The sequence below is a fragment of the Diplotaxodon limnothrissa genome, linkage group LG20, assembly GCF_057381915.1.
Source record: "Diplotaxodon limnothrissa isolate DT_005_m linkage group LG20, D_limnothrissa_male_GT1.1, whole genome shotgun sequence".
In the NCBI taxonomy this organism is placed as follows: domain Eukaryota; kingdom Metazoa; phylum Chordata; class Actinopteri; order Cichliformes; family Cichlidae; genus Diplotaxodon; species Diplotaxodon limnothrissa.
In genome coordinates this window covers 1,631,963-1,649,573 of record NC_140615.1, presented here as the reverse complement: position 1 = coordinate 1,649,573, position 17,611 = coordinate 1,631,963, and the positions used below count along the sequence as shown (strand labels likewise).

The 17,611-nt window shown below is 45.8% G+C and overlaps 1 protein-coding gene across 2 annotated transcripts in view; it reads right to left on the bottom strand.

The window, feature by feature from the left end:
- The window catches only part of LOC146610183 (ERC protein 2), a 138,701-nt gene that overhangs the window by 96,608 nt on the left and 24,482 nt on the right, over nucleotides 1-17,611 (bottom strand). For both annotated transcript variants that reach the window (XM_085343988.1, XM_085343987.1), the window contains one exon: nucleotides 5,361-5,528. In XM_085343988.1, the coding sequence (XP_085200114.1) occupies nucleotides 5,361-5,528 (168 nt within the window). The remainder of the gene's footprint in view (nucleotides 1-5,360; nucleotides 5,529-17,611) is intronic.

The following is a 17,611-nucleotide window of genomic DNA, read 5'->3' as shown; positions in this document are numbered from 1 at the left end:
CATACAGTCTGTCTCGCGTCGTCTGTGTTACCACCTCCTGTGTTCTGTACCTCCAGCCATAGTCTTTCCTTAGTTTTGTCCAGTTTAGGTTTTCTGTTGAGTACTACACGTATGCTGCCCTCATTCTGTTTTTGTTCTTTTCATCAGCCATAATAAAAGGCTCGTTTTGGTTGGAATCCACTCCTGCATCCTCGTTTGTGTTCGCACCTGGGTCCACCACACACCTTTCCGCACGGTCTGCCTCCGCAGACCTTGACAGTACGACGCGAGCATGCCGGACCCAGCGACACATGACATGGAAATCGTCCGGACAGTGGAGTCGCTATGCGACCGATGGCTGCACTGTCCCAGAGAGGGGGAACGGGAAGAGTTAGCCCGCCAAGTAGGGGTGTGCGTGTCCGTGTTCCCCTGGTTATGGGAGACGCTGCACCCCCTCGTCAGCGACTTTCTCGTCTCCACTCTCCGACTCCGCCCGCAGCAGCAGCGGCCCGGCGAGCGTGAGTCGTCACTAGAGCCATGCTGTTGCGGTGTTACCCCGCTACCTCATGAACCAGTGGCGGTCAGAGTCGGAACGGTGAGGCTCACCACCGACACACACACTTCATCGGCTTCCGCATCTTCGCCACCGCCTGTCTGCACGGAGATGCCCGAGGCTATTGACTTCGGTGAGGAGGAGCGGCAGCAGGTGTTGCGGGCGTATCGGGAGGACGAGCTACGCTGGAAGCCCTGGCTTATCTCCGAGGAGGAGCTTCTGCCAGCCGCCCCGCCTCGGTCCGGCCGCCCGTCCTCGCCGCCTCGATCGGACTACACTTCTCCCGCTTCTTATCTGGCGCGGATGTGGTCGGAAGACGAGGAGCCGCTCGCCACAGAAATCCAAGTTCCGTCTGCGTCCACTTCAAGACGGAAGCGACGTTCACGTCGCCGTCGCTCATCGCTACGGCATGTGTCGCCCTCCACTGAGCTACACGAGGAAGCTGTGGGGGGCATGGATTCCGACCTTGAGGGGCGGCAGCGCGCCGCATGCGCGCAACTGCAGGAGGAGCTACGGGAGGAGCCATGGCTCGCTCCTCACTGCGGTGAGATCTTCCGCGGGACACGCCTAGCCCTTGGGGGCCCCCGGAGTTGCCTGGAGCTCCCGCCTGCCGCCCCGCCAACACTCGCCGCCTCAGCCTCTGCGACGCCGCAAGAGGCTCCACTTTCCACGTCAACGGGACCCACGGCCAAGAAGAAACGGCGTTCGCGTCGCCACCGCATCGCCCGACGCTCGGAGGTTAGTGACGATGTTTTGTGTCCACCTAATCGCTCTGGATGTACTGAGAGCGAGGGGCTCGGAGGGACAATAAATGTCTCAGAGATGAAGACCCCGTGTACCGGTACTGTTAACTCTGTCACCCCCCCAGGCACCGTGTCACAGTCTGTTTTCTCGGAGGCCAGTGAAGAAGCTGTCTTTCCCGTGCCTCTGGCTACTGATATTGAAGGTGTTACTCTCGTGCCTACGTTTTGTATTGACAATAAAGCTAAGTTTTCTGGTGTTGGGCATGCTGTTTTTGGGGACGCCACACTGCCCTCACAGTACTGTGAACCTGACACTGCCAAACCGGCCATAGGCACTTCGGTTTTGGGGATCAACCCGTGCGATGTTCTGTTAAACCCTGTTATTGTGAGTGTGCAGGCTGAGGGGGAGGTTAGGGAGATAGAGGATAGAGAAGACGCTGCACACCCAGGACATGCGTCTTTCGCTAAGGAGGCTTCTTTTAAGACTGTTACGGCATCTGGAGCCTTTTCGAAGACTGTGTCTCAGCCCCTGCTATCCATTGACTATAAATCACGTGAGAAAACGTCTGATCTGACTAGTAATAAGACTGTATTCCCTTTGACTAGCACCCACCTTTTGGGGTCTTTTTTCCCTGTTCCCAAGCCGAATAATGAATGTTCTGCTTATGTAACTAGCCCAGCGCAAGAAGGAACGTCTGGTGTTGATTGGGAAATTGTATGTTATGTTCCGGCGCTAATCGGGCCCCAGGTTCCTCACTCTGCTGATAATTTGACCAGAGTGAGTGCTTTGGGGTCCGACATCAGCAACCGCTCTTCTGCACCAGTCCGCCGGGGCTGGACGAGTATTAAGGGCCTGCCGGGTTTTCCTATGTCTGTGAATGGCATTGTGATTTCTGTTAATACTAAAGTGAAGGTCTGTTTATGTTGTGCTTTCCCCTTATCTAATGACAAGGCTGTATTTTGTGTTTCCAAGACTGTCGGGGGGGGGGGGCCACGCTAATCATCACAAACCAGCTAGCCCTTTAACCGCACCCCTGGGCCAGGGCCTTTTGACTGCAGTTAATGAACTGGCCGATCTAAGGACAATTCAGCCGGATTGCTCAGAGCCAGTCCACTATGTTTTCTATGCCACGCCAAGTCCATGTGCATCCCACTCACTAGCTTTCTACAGCCGCCTAGTGTGTGGGGCTGAACCCCTCCTTAACTCAGTCTCGCCAACAGGGCTCTTAGACTCCAGTAAGTGTAGTTGTCTCCCATGTGACTGCCAAATTATTGTGTTCAAATCATCTGCACCTAGTCCTGGTTGTGTTATGTGGGTTCATGCATCGAGTCTTGGCCTTAAGAGTCATGCTTCCTGGGACAACATAACTGTCACTTGTGTCACTGAGCCACCTTGCTTCTGGTCTGAAATATTGTTTGAATCGTGCTCCAAGACAGAAGGAGTGTTTAGCTCCCCAAGAAGGGCAACTAAGGACAATTCGGACTGTGTTAAGGACTTAGAGACATCTAGGTCCTTGTCTGTCGTTGCTCCTCTGCTTACATCTGCCAAGGACAGTGTCCGGAGCTTCGTGCTCACTCCCAGGGTGGCTGTGGCGTTACCTGACCTCTCACCTGCGTCTGATCTCCAGGTAGAGGCAGTGGACACCCAGCCAGCACCTGAGCTAGCTCCCACCACCAGGGTCAGGGCAGCCGGAGGTCAGCCATATCCTGCGTTTACACCCCAGGCGGGAATGGCTGCCGTCCGGTTTGTTCCTACACCCAGGTGGGTTCCCAAAGTTATGCCAGTCAGTACACAGCTGAGCTCCGCACCCAGCCTCGGCGCTCAGGTGGGAGCGGTTGTCGCTCTGCAGGCGCCTGCACCGGCTCATGTTTCCATTGGAGGCTCAAGAGAGTCATCGCCACCACGACAGCCTCCTGCTCTGCTCCCTGTCCAGGTGGCAGCCCTGCTCCCGGTCCAGCCAGGGGCCTCCTTAACTGTTCACCCTGCGCCTGCTGCTGGATGCCCGGGTGTGCCTACCCGGCATCCTGCAGCATCCACACCACTTCACGTCATGCCAGCTGGAGGGCCCGAGGAGCCCCTCCGGCCTCATGTCTCGTCAGCTGGAGGGTCCGAGGGGCCCGTTCAGCCTCATGTCTCCGCTGGAGGGTCCGAGGGGCCCGTTCAGCCTCATGTCTCAGCTGGAGGGCCCGAGGAGCCCGTCCAGCACCATGCCACGTCGGCTGGGGGGCCCGAGCCGCCCATCCAGCCACCTTCTGCGTCGTCTGCTGCAGCCTCAGAGTCGTCGTCTGCTGCAGCCTCAGAGTCGTCGTCTGCTGCAGCCTCAGAGTCGTCGTCGGCTGCAGCCTCAGAGCCGGCGTCTTCGTCTGGTCCGGCCTCATCGGAGTCTTCAGCCTCGTCTGGTCCTGTGTCCACCGGGCCTCGGCCAGTGCGCCTGACACTGCTCCGTCGCCGCTGCCTTCCGCGCGGCCGGTCCCCTGAACTGCTCCGTCGTCTCCTTCGCCGCCGCCGCTGCCTTCTGCGTGGCCGGCCTCCTGAACTGCTCCGTCGCCTTCGTCGCCGCCGCTGCCTTCTGCGCGGCCGGCCTCCGGGCCGGCTCTGTCACCTGTGCCGCCCGCCTGGTCGGCCCCCCGACCATGTGACCCGTGTACTCTTGTGCCTGTGGGCTCTGGGTCGGCCCCCTGAACTTTGTTTTGACTTTGGTCTTGTGCTCCTGTGTGTTCTGTTGTTCGTTTTGTTTCCTGTTCTGGTCCCTCCGTCCTGGTCCCCCGCCTCCCGCCCTGGGTGGGGTTTTTCTGTTTTTGTTTGATTTCTCGGTTTTGGGCTGTCGGGAGCCAGCCCTTGAGGGGGGGGTATTGTCATGGTCCTGGGTCGTGCGACCCAGTGTTTTGTGTTTTAGCCTATTTTGATGTTTATTCTTTGTTTAGGGTCACTAAGGCAGTCCAGCCATTTGTACATATTACCCGTGTATTAAGTCTCCCTTGCCCTTCGTGTGTTTATGTCTGCGTGTCTTATATTGTCAAGTCCATGCTGTCGGTTATGTCATCTCCCCTGTACTACGTCTCCCCGGTTCATGTGTCTTGTCTAATCTCCATGTTTCCTGTTTTACTTTGAAAGTCTGTATTCACGGTCAGTGTATTCAGTTTCACTCCTTCTGTCCTGTCGTTAAGTTCATGTGTGTCAGCTGTGTTCCCATGTGTGGCCACTTCCCCTGATCATCCCTCATGTGTATTTAGTCTCTGTGTTTCATACAGTCTGTCTCGCGTCGTCTGTGTTACCACCTCCTGTGTTCTGTACCTCCAGCCATAGTCTTTCCTTAGTTTTGTCCAGTTTAGGTTTTCTGTTGAGTACTACACGTATGCTGCCCTCATTCTGTTTTTGTTCTTTTCATCAGCCATAATAAAAGGCTCGTTTTGGTTGGAATCCACTCCTGCATCCTCGTTTGTGTTCGCACCTGGGTCCACCACACACCTTTCCGCACGGTCTGCCTCCGCAGACCTTGACAGTACGACGCGAGACAGACTGTATGAAACACAGAGACTAAATACACATGAGGGATGATCAGGGGAAGTGGCCACACATGGGAACACAGCTGACACACATGAACTTAACGACAGGACAGAAGGAGTGAAACTGAATACACTGACCGTGAATACAGACTTTCAAAGTAAAACAGGAAACATGGAGATTAGACAAGACACATGAACCGGGGAGACGTAGTACAGGGGAGATGACATAACCGACAGCATGGACTTGACAATATAAGACACGCAGACATAAACACACGAAGGGCAAGGGAGACTTAATACACGGGTAATATGTACAAATGGCTGGACTGCCTTAGTGACCCTAAACAAAGAATAAACATCAAAATAGGCTAAAACACAAAACACTGGGTCGCACGACCCAGGACCATGACAATTTTAGTATAAAAGGAATAATTAGAGAGTTTATAATACAATGTGCTGCATTTTTCTCTAAATAGAGTGAATTTAACTCACAACAGAAAGGTTTCATATGCATTTAAAGTCAGGCTACACTTTTTAAAATAATGCAGTGTGTTGCTGTAAAAGTTGGCTTTACGTACTTTTTTCTGCAAGACATTTATCTTCCTCTCCTTGACGTCCAGCATGTCCTTCATGTCTCTGATTTCTCCCGTTAGTGTGCTCTTTTCATCAGTCAAGTCCTGCAACTGTTTGGTCTTCTTGGTCAGGAACTGCTCCTTCTCCTCCAGACGCACTCGCAGAGCATCTACCTACAATTAACCAAGACAAGAAGTTAAGTGCAGATAGGCAGGTATAACAAAACTGTAAAGGCAGATCAATAGGGACACCGAAAGCAGCATCTGCACAACACAAACACTAACAGACAAGTAGCAGGAGAGAGAAAAGTGGACACAATCTTCAGACAGGGTGATAGAAACCAGTATGCACCATATCCAGAATTCATACACAGTCAGACAGACAGGCAACCATACAGGTTGAAAGTAATCTGTAAAAAATAGTTTTAAGGCAGACCGTTTGACGATGAGCGAGAGCTGAGTGACTGACAGGCGAATGTAGAGAAAAGAGGAAGCAAAAAAAGATTAAGAAATGTTACACCGTGATTTTTCCCAGTTCTCGGTCAGGTGGCCCACATGTTATTATTCATCGCTAGAAATGACATTTCTCACATTTACTTGTTGACGTTTGGAAGTAGTAAAAGTTCAACTCTGACCTAATGTCCATGATTTGAACCACTGCGGACTGAAGCAAAGTGTGTGTGAAAGAGAAAGAGCCAGGAGCCTGTCCTGTCGTTTGTTATTGAGAGTGTTGTGTGATTGGGCCGGTGCTGCCATAGATCAGACCGCTCACACGCTTCACACTCACACATAGAAGTTCGACGTGTCTGGCTAAGTGTAGTGAGATGAGAGATAGCTGTGCACGTTCCAGCACTACTTATTGGACTTGACATACGCAACCGACTCCTTGTTTGTTCTTCTGCAATTTCACTTTATTCCCATGTATAATTTCAGGGGTGTTTCATTTGACTTCACGAGGACACACACACACATAGATGAAGGGAAGTAACATGAGGCTTGTTAACAGTCATTACTTGGACACAACGTGAACAGTGTGAAAATAGTTAAAGCAAAAACTCTTTTGCTTTCAAACTTATCTCCCAGGTATTTCACAAGGCACTCACTGTGATTCATAAAGGGAGGACGGGCGTTGGAGCAACTGGAGGTAAGATTTAGTCAGTTAGTTAACTTCCCTTTAGGCAACAGTAACACCTAAATAATTATTCTGATGTATAATAATAGTGTTGCACAAACTGTGTGTATTAAATTAATGGCACACAAGGGTTTCTGATTAGAACTAGAACGACTGCTATTTTGTAATTGTGCAAATGCCGAGAGAAATTTAAAACCACAAGAATTCAAGACAAAACAAATAATATGAGAGCAATCAGAAGAAAAACGTCAATAGCAAAAAAGCAGATATACTAAAGGCACAATTGAAAAGTACAGCTGTGTTGGAGCACAGTTCCTCCCTGCAGATATGTTTATGTACCTGCATGTGTAAAATGAGAGTGCGCCATGCACTCCAGAGACACACAGAGGGGGCCTGTCACTGTGCCATTAGAAGCAGGCCAGGACCCCCAGGTGTAAGATGGCGAAGTATTTATCTCATATTGCTCCTCTGGCAGACAACCAAAGTCTAATACTGAGAACGGCTCTGTCCTCCCAAATTCACATTTACACACAAACACGCGCACAATAGTGGTGTTATCACCAATCCTTTGCACGTACAGTATACATGCACATACTATGTGTGTGTGTGCATGTTTGCCACTGCATTTATGTGCGTGTGTGAGAGAGCGAGAGACCTCCTCCCCTCCATCTCCACCTGGCAAGGAGCAATTTAGCAAGAATGTAGCAAAGGGGCCTAACAGGAAATCCCTGCTGTCTCACCTGCACTGGCCCACTAAGCTGTGATAGTGCTACACAGACTAATACCCTCTTAAAGCACTCAGCGCTGCGAGACACAGTACATGGAAAAACAGGGAGAGAGTTGGATGATGAGATGCGGAGGGACAAATGAAAGGACAGATAACAGTAAGGGTGAAAGCAAGGGACGTAATAAATGAATGAAGGTGGATAGGGTCCGGCCTGTTGTGGGCACAGCATTTGGACTGAGCATGTTAACACCACCGGCATACTGCTGTTTCACTGGCTACCACTCCAACAGCAGGAAATACTGTATGACTTTATCAGCTGGCACACATGCTGAGATGATAGACAGCTAACTGCACACAGTGATTAACCTTTCTCTTCTCCCTCAATTTCCGCTCCAATTTTCCTTTTCTTCTGCTGCCCTTCTTCCTTGTGTCATCTTTCAAAAACACCTCTCGCTCTCTCTCGCTCTCTTCCCCTGTGGCTACCACCTCTCTTTCAACACTCCATCCCTCCAACCATGCTGCACACTCTCCAGGAGATTTCCTATTGCCATTTAAAGGCAACGGTCCTGCAGCGAGACAGAGTGATGTGTCAGTGTGAGAAATCCCTGAAGTCTTCAAATCAGGTTGTCTTTGGTACAGACCCACATTTCCCCAAGCATAACATTGCAGGTTTGCGCCTTTCAGTGCAGATTTGAGGGAGATGACATGCAACACAGAACTCCTGCTGTCTCCAAGACAACCACGGTATTGATTCTACCTACACGAGCGGACACCAGGGACTATATCCTGTTTTGTAATCGTGACGTTTCTTTAGCAGAAAAGGAGAAAGGTCAGGGAGAGGAGTAGAAAAGCCGCTGCTGTCCAGTCTGGCTTCGTTCAAATCTAAAGGGAACACTGGAGACTGCCCTGAGAAGTTCTGCTGAGTTGATGAATTAAAAACACATCTATATCACCCCACCTTCCTCCAAAAAAACCCACTTAAACTTTCCAGTCCCTCACTCAGCACCCCATAATTTAAAAAAAATATCTTGATATGTTTTCAACATTCTGTGGTTGCAAAACTATTAATTCTTGGCAAACCCCGGATTTTGTTTAAATTAATTCATTCCCAAATTTGTAACTACTCTAACGTGCGCACACATATGTATATTCAACAAATCTCAAGGCACAAAACTGCATCTGTAATTAAATATGCAAACAGCACGCACAAACGCATAAACACACTCTGATTAAATTCCTCCTTCTTGCTTGCAATGACAGCCAAATGTAGGTTCTGGAAATTGGTTAGCGGAGTAAAACAGAGGCTTAAAGAAAACAGTTTCATTGTTTGTCCTCACCTCCCTTTTCCCTGCCTCACATTTCATCATAAAAGTTTTTTTGGCAGGCAAATCTGCAAAGGTATTGGGCCCATCGTCGGCTCTGGGCCGCAATAAACAACACAGGGACTATATGAGCAGACCACAGTCAAAACAGCAGAACCAGAGAGAGTGAAAACCTGTAAGACCACAGCCGAGGTCTGGGGACACACCGACACTTGCGCAGTAACGTTTGCACTCTCACTCACACACTTGGGAGTCCAATATTGCAAATAGAGTCTTAGGTTGATCAGAAAAACATCCGTCATGTTTTCCATTGTCCCAATCTCAGTCTTTAAAAATCTATGACCTTTACAGAAGCTCATATCCAAACCATCAGCTATATTCATTCGTGTGTGTGTGTGTGTGTGTGTGTGCGTGCGTGTGTGTGTGTGTCTTAAAACAAGTTTGAATGTCACTTGAACTGAAAACACACCATTAAAGCTCTTAAATCCCAAGGAAAGGGTCTGATGAAATGTATCTAATGCCTGAACTAAGATCTTCTTGGCCTGCTGTGGTGCACCACACACAGCTGTGTCAGCTATTCACTTCTCTGGCTGCATCTCTAGCCTTTATAAATACACCACACGGCACCCATTAGATTTAATTTATTCAAAGGCCTGTGCAGTGAAACTAATCATCTCAATTTATGGCCTAATTCAGGTTTGTCAAGCCACTGATGAGCCCAAGTCTGAATTTCATCACTAAAATATTGAAGACAATGCTAGACCACCAAAGTCTCGCATGCTACCTATTATCATCTCTTTGGTGAGATGTACTTTACGCAGCGAGACAAACCAACACATATGATGCAGAAGGAATGAGAATGAATGCAGACAGCTGGATTTAAGCAGCCTGTCGGTGTTTTCATGCTGACTAATATCTGCATTATTAAAGACTGCTGAGAGGTGAACAAAAAACCCACGAGGATATATATAGAACAGTAACTCACACCGCTGGTATATAAGCACCAGGTTATATGTCTTTTATTTATACAGAGCGGCATCAAGTGATCCATAGTTTCATGTTGATGTAACTGAAGCCTTCAATAGATGTCGGGAGGTTACAAATACTGTAAGAGTAGCCGCCTGAAGACCAAAGGATGTTTTTTGTTTTAATTGTGCATGTTGACGTGCTCAGTGTGTGAGCGTGTGAATAGGGGGGCGTTGTCAGATGGAAGTATGAAGAACTTTACACAGAAAATGTAAACAAGCCTGGACTTCTAGACCCTACACTGTTTATTTACACACAGAAGGCACTTAAAGACCATTTTTATAGTGTTTGGTACTTTTTCCCATGTCCATACAGCTCAAACCGAGGACCACCGGAGTTCGTAGGACTCCTTTTTGGGGTATTTCCTTCTATAGAGGAGGAACTGCCTCAGCACAAGAGGAACTTTGCATGATGTGATGTATTGTGACTGGTCCTGACCAGCGTTAATGTAGTTTTACATCGTTATTTCATTTTAATTATGAAATTACATTTTGTTTTACTAGTGTGTATTCGCTCATTTCAGTTTCGCATATAAGACAAATTTATAGAGAACACAAAAACAACACTTTTGACTCACATCCTGTCTCAATAAATATATGCTGCAGTGCTTCCCTGTGCTTGTTTTGACAACTGATTTGACTAAATGATCAAAGACTAAAATGTAAGATATCTCCCACCCATCCGTCCATCAATACATCCATTTATATATTTTATAACACTTTTTCAGTTCACAGTCATGTGGAGCCTGTCCCAGCTGTCATAGAGCAGGGTAACACCCACCAGGTCAATATTTCACATATACTTTTTATTTTTTATTCTCAAGTACATAATATTGCTTCTGTTAGTTTCTTTAGGGTAACCAAAACATTTTTTACAACTAGTTTAAATTTTATTTTGGTTTTAGTTAACTGCAATAACTTTGTTTTGTACTTAAGTGTGGACTGAATATTTGATAAATGGTGTTACAAGTAGGGATCCTCCTTTTTCCAATTCCAACCCCTCGGCTGTGGTTCATCTGCCAATAACAAATACCCGTTTTAAATGAATAATCTGTATCCCTCACTGGCAGGAAGAGACAGGGGCTTGTTTTTTGTGTGTCTGGAAACTTTTGAATGAACAGAGTCAAACATGATTTTAAGAAACTAACAGAACCCAGTATGAGCTGACTTGCATTACCAGCTGCTTACTGCTTCCGAGTTCCTATAAGAAAAGAACAAATGCTGCGAGGCATGTGCTTCCCAGCACACCTCCCTAATGGGTACCTACACCCAAAAATGTTTGGTCAGAAAGCAGCTACATATGCCTACACAGATAAACAAGTGCATGCATGCAAACAGAAGTTTTCATCTCCACCTGAGCTGGTCATCCCAGACATAACAAGACTGAAGTTGATCTTTACGGAAACGTGGGAAATTCCCTGTCCTAGGGCAAAGGCTGTGTCATTCGAGGGGTGTCATGAAAGCTGAGTTAAGGCAACAGTCAGAGCTCTGATCCGGACTCGTATAATGGACAGATCACCTCAGGGCTGACTCGGGATAATAAGCGGATATAAACTGGCTCACAGCAGGGGCTGCAGGGTGGAGAGTGGGACACTGTCTCATTGAACACCATAACATCTGCTGATAAAACCATGGCAACACAGCTGTGTGCCTAAAGGCTACGAAGGGAACATGGAAAAGCACAGATGTAAAACAAGACCAAAAAAGACAAGGACACACACACACACACACTGACAAAAGGACCTTTGTCAGTGAATGTTTGCTACCAAAGCATGAAAGTCATTAATGTTCATATTGTAACAGTGGATGGTTTCATGACATTGAAAAATATAGGGTCACAGCACAAACTCTCATCGCACGCCGCTGCCTCAAACACTCTTTTGCCCTCCATCCATCATCATTACATCCTGCCAACAAAAACACAAAAAACACATACACAACACACGCGCGCATGTAGAGGAAGAGCTGCTGCAGGCGTTCCTCCTCATTAACACTTGCTGCTCCTCTGATTATTTTTCCTGATCATTTCCAGCACTGCATGCCAGTTCCTACATCCTGTTTCAAGGGAATCCATTTCCTGTCAAACACTAAGCAGTCACTCTGGCAAACATGTGGAAAATAAATGCTGGTCTGCAGTTCCTACAGTAGGTGCCTGAAATAAGCTTGATTTCTACTTGATCAACGAGTAAATATTAGCTGAGTGTCTCACACACAGTCACAGTCTTGAGTAAATACCAAACTTTGAACTAATAATGAAACCTGAATGCAAGTTAATTCAATGACAACTAAGTATGTTGTCATGGAGATGAAAAAATTGTTGTCAATAGCCTTTTAGCCAAAAATGATATTGTAAAATCAACAGAATTATATCAAGTCTGTCAAACTCACTATGCCACAGTCAGGGGCAGCTGAAACATAACCACAGTTATTGCAACCATGTACAACAGACGTGCATTTCATCGCCTTTGAAGTCGTCTTATCAGTGACTTTGGTGTCTCAAGATAACCATAAAAAAATCACTAACACAGAGACAAACTGCTACCAGTCTGCTACCAGTCTGCAATTAACTGGAGTCAAGTTGGCAATTATGTTTGTGATGCTAAAGCAATTAACTGTGACTAGCAGAAACCTGTTGCCACCTACATACACAGAAATGTACATGAAACAGAAATTCATGTTTAGTACTTATATTCAGAGTCCAGGCAAAAGCTCCCAAATCTGAAATAGAAATCCATTAATTTTTTTGAAAATAGTACCAGTGTTCCTGCATGACGGGGTTTTAACAGCAAATTTATATATATATAACCTCAAATAGACACGTCAGGGTTGGTACTTTGTCTTTGTTTGTAAGTTAGGCAGCAGTTATTTACAAAGCTTAGCCAGTCGTTCTGAGAGTGATGGCAGTCATTTAGAGAACTGCTGTCTGGCGACAGGCTGCCTCGTACCAGGTAACCTGCACTATGGAGCGTACAGTGACCACTATTCTATTTCATCTTTCATCTGTATACTATACCAGTTAAAAAATATATAATTTCCTTAAAACTCTTAAAGAGTTTTGAGCAAAGTATAAACCCTAAAGTAAAAGTTGAATTTTGATCATTTAAATGTGCTGGAGGGGGATTAAAAAATGAAACAGACACACCTCCCCTATAAACAGGAGTAAGTAGAGGAGTGGAATATGTCATATTTCATCTAGTTTAATTGTTCTGTTCGGAGACTTTTGTGTTAACAAAGAGCCGACTTACTGTAAGCAAGAGTGAAAACTGCTTTCGGAGTGTATTATTGTGGCGTGGAGTGTTTGTGTAAGTATGTCTTTGTCTGTGTGTGTATTTGGGTATATGTGTGTATGAAACTGGAAGTTAAGTGGTCTTAGCAAAGCAGGGTGACCCTGAGGAAAGAGGAGGTCAGAACAAAAAGAAAGGGGCTTATTGTCTCTGGCTGTCTCTATCACCACCTCACGGCCTTCTGGTTAACCACCTGCTGACTGACTGTAGACCAAGCAAAGCCCACATTACTGTTTCTGTTTATGGGTGTGGATTTTTCTGTTAGGTTTCAAAATAGAAAACAAAAATATGCAGAAAGATTACAAACATTTCCCAAGGACCTTAATACGGAAAAAATGTCACACAAACGAAACCATTCGTGATGAAGCACGTGTCACGTATACTTGGACAGCAATGCTAATGCGTGTGCAGTCGTGCTGCGTGCACACATGTGTCCGTCCACTCATTAGGTCACATTTATCTCATTCGCTGTGTAAACCATTAAATATCTCATCCCCATTCTGACCGCTGTAACTCCACTTTATGGCTTTTCCACAAGGCCTCTGAAGAACTTGCGGGGGCTTTATTTTGGACCGTGCCATGTTTGTTCTGGGGGGCCCGATGCTGCTACTCACACTGAAACCCAAACCACACCGATCTACGAAGACGGGAGCACGCTATTGGGTCTGAGAATGGTGACCATGGTCAGTCGAGTTCAGATGAGATCATACAAAAACTGTCAAGACCTGCTGATTAGTGGTCAGCAAATGGGAATGGAAGTGTTTCCTGTTTACTTAGTCCAATAAGCTCACTGTAAGTTTTAGGGAGCTCATCAAGTTCTTACCTTTGTTTAAACTGTTTTTTCACCCTTTCTCATTCCTAATCTGTTGGTAATGTGGAAATAAGGTGAAATAAGGAGTCGGCAACAAAATGTGATAGAATAGAGACGAAAGCACGAGGGAAAAGAAACTATGAACAGAGGGAGCAAAAGTGAATGAGGCAGAAAGAAAGACAGTAAGCGAGAACACAGCAGGGGGATAGCCCAGGGTGGAGTTTAACCCGGGCCCGACCACATCTTTTCTCCGCCTCACTACCTATATGAACCATCAATCAGCTAGGAGAACAAGGAAAGATCAACACAAATAGTCCAGCAGGGACCACAGCACACCGCTCCATCGAATCACTCACTGACAAAAGCCCATATCCTTAAACATCCATCAAACGGCGCAATTCTCTCACTTTTCACTTCCTCTTGTCGCTCAATCACGTCTTGATTCATTCCCACTTACACTTCTTTTTAATTTTCCTCTTGTTTTCACTATTCATCACTGCCACTACCGTTGATGTTAGCAACTCATCTTTTAGTCATTTCTGTCTTTTACGACTCATTACATTCAACCTCAAAATGAAAACTTCTGACAGACACAGCAAACGCTGGTGATGAAAGAGAACGCAGGATATTTGAGGTCAGATCTGACGAAGCTGAAGTGAAATACCGCAGACGGTGTTCTCTCCAAATACAGATACGTTGCCACATCCCAAAGTATGCATTAAAGGCGTGCTGCTGCTAACACTTCTACTGGCAGTCGGTGAGGAACAAAATATCAAATGTTATATTGCTGTGCAAATTTATGTGCCCGATTAAGACTTAAACTCCAGCTTCATGTCTAGACTTCTCTTTATAGGGTAAGTTGCCCCCAACATGATGCTTACCCAGCGATAAATACAGTCCTGTACAAAAGTCTCATTCTTTATATGTTTCTAGGAAAATGGGAAATAGATGGAGTGATTTACTGAAATGGGAACATAAACATGGAATAAAGAAGAGTTTGTGCAATTGAAGGTCAATATTTTGTATCACCACCTTCAGTCTTCAACAAAGCGTCTCTTAGGGAAACTTTCCTATAATGGTTTTATAAGTAGCCTTAAAGAATAGTTATCCAGCTTTCTTGAAGGACATTCAAAGCTCTTCTTTGGATGTTGCTGCCTTTTGTTCTGTTCTGTGTCAATATGATCCCACACTGCTTCAATAATGTTGAGATCTGGGCTCTGGGGAAGCCATTGTGTGCTTTGCTATCCAGGTATTGCTTTTACTGCATTGGCAGTGTGTTTGGGATCAATGTCATTTTGAAAAATAAAGCCACTGCCAATCCGACGCTTTCCAGATGGCATTGCATGGTGGATCAAAATCTGATGGCACCTTTCTGCGTTCATAATTCGCTCAGTTTTTCAAGATCCCAACACCTCTGGCTGAAATACTAACTAGGAATGAGTCTCCACTATGTTTTACAGATGGCAGCAGACACTCAGTGTTATACTTCCCTTATGACCTCAGATAATTTGACAGTTTGGATTCATCATCCAGACCCGCTGACATTGATTTTCATCCAGTTCTTGTGTAACCTGGCGTCGCTCAACCTCTCCTCCCTGTAACACTTCCTTCAGACTGGCTCCTTGACAGCCACCTTTCCACTGAGAGCATTTCAGATGAGGCTTTGGCGAACAGTAGCTGGATCGACTGAAGGGCCCGGTGCATCTCCCAGGTCTTGTGTCAAGTTTTTCCTGGATTTCTTTTCATATAACTAAAGGACACGACTTTCAGATACTGTTCATCTGCTATAGATATCGTTTTTTAGCCCAGCCACTTCTTTTTGTTCTCCACTTGACTTAATTTGGGGTTATATAAATAAAATTGAATTGAATTAAACTTGTCCAGTTCCCTCAAATGTTTTAAGAACACATTGCACACCATGATGAGATATGCAAAGGTTTTGGCTAGCAGGTCTTTGAGAATTACCTTGTAGGTGAAAAAATATTATTTTTTATCTTTGGCATTTGTGTTAGAATCAACAAAAAAATGGGAATACACAATGTGTTTATGCATCTGTCATGTATAGACACAAAAACGGCTTTACCCCTTGAGTCAGGTGCCTTTATGTCCATAGAAAAACTCAGAAAACCTGGAAAGCTATTGCTCAGGAAAACAGTCTGGTTCTCCTAAAGCAAAATCTAAAGAAATGAGGAGTAACTTATTACTATTGCAGAGTGCTGCATGTAAATCAAAGTACAATCATCATAAAAAATTTAAGCAAAAGACATTAATACATGTGACAGTGATGTTAAGAATTCTAATTGATTATGTGTTTCTTAGTAAACTATCAGTTTAATCAAACACTGCTCACACAGAGAAGGCCAAGAAACCATTTGTGTTTAGATTTTATTAAGTACACATCAGTTAGTTGTGCTGCCAAACAGACAGGCACACTCAGTGCAGGGGATTTTGGGAGGGGAACCAGAAGGTCTGCAGTCTTTGCAGTGACAACCATCGAAGAGTCGAGTGTTGTGTTTTGGTTGGATTTAGGTTTGATGGGGGAAAAGAAATGACTTTTTTAAGCCAAATATTTTTGCAAACTAGCTTTCCCCATCAGGAATGAAATTTATTATGCACTTTATTTCTGTCAATTTTCTTATTTTGTCATGATTTGCTTTCATTTTTTGCTTTGCTTAACACAGCCGAGCTTAGAGTCAATAAAACCTGTATTTTAAGGATCATTATTTTGTTTTGGAATGTCGACTCCTATCAGAGAAAACTGACAACACAACTGAAGGGCAGGTCCATCCATCTAACAGATATGTGACAGTTAAATCAAACTAACAATCCCAGCCCGATCTGGCCTCTTTTAAACAAATGTTCATAACATTCAAAACAATCTTCTGACAGAGATCTAAACCTAGTCCAAGAAAGCCCATGGCAGCTGGGGCTTTGGCCTTGTGCTCTGTTGCTGGCTGGTTAAATATGCAGGAAGGTCTCTGATAGGTTACCTGATCTGGTAGAGTATCATTTCAGCCCCGCATTGTCCTGATCAAGGCAGGAAAGACACACATCTACTGTATTAAAGTTTCCACAGACACAGGCAGGCCCAGAATGCTCGCACAAAAGCGTACACACACTATTTTCCACATTTTCCAGTTATCTGGAGACAGATTCAATCACATCCATTACGACGCTGTCCTTAACTTTGATTGACAAATAAAATGCGCTTCCATTTTCTCATTCTGCTGCTCACAGGGCCGCCTCTGTTCAGGGGCCATTCCCATCTGCTTCTAGAGACAAATCTGTGAGGTGAAGCTTCTCCTCGTGTCTCAGAAACCAGTCTTTCTCTTGGGGGAATGTACAACTGTACCAATCAGTGTCATTCATGATGAGACCCACCTGGCACACATGCATGCACACACTCTTGTATATGAGCGTGTGATGTGCCAGAAGTCGTGTGTGAGACAAAAGAAAATAGGTGGCTGAAAGAAAGCTTGAAAGAAAACTGCTGAAGGAAAATGGAAGGAATGAGGTGAGTGGGGGGATCTTGTGGGAATGGCTGCCATCTCTGGCCAAATGATTGACAGGCAGCAGAGGAATGCACGGCCACGCCGGCCCACTAAAGAGCTCTAAATATCTTTACTCATCCTCTGGTTTGCCCACTTAGTCCAGGAAACCTAAGCCATTCCCAAGCAGGGGAAGATGCCACTTCAATAGCAGGAAAAATTACTTGAAACCGGAGATGAGAGTCAAGCAATCAGTCCTGACAGTGTAAGTGTTTCTGTGTGTGTCTGTGTGTGACTGTGTGTTTATGGCAGTCAGGATCTGATGCAGCCCAGAGGCCAGTACTATGAGGTCCCCTCTCATCCAGGACACTTCAGGGTCTCTTGCACTTCTTACCAGGGTATATCGCCATGGTAACTTGTGCCCTAATCTGCCCCAGAGCAGACAGATTAGACATCAGCAGGTATGAA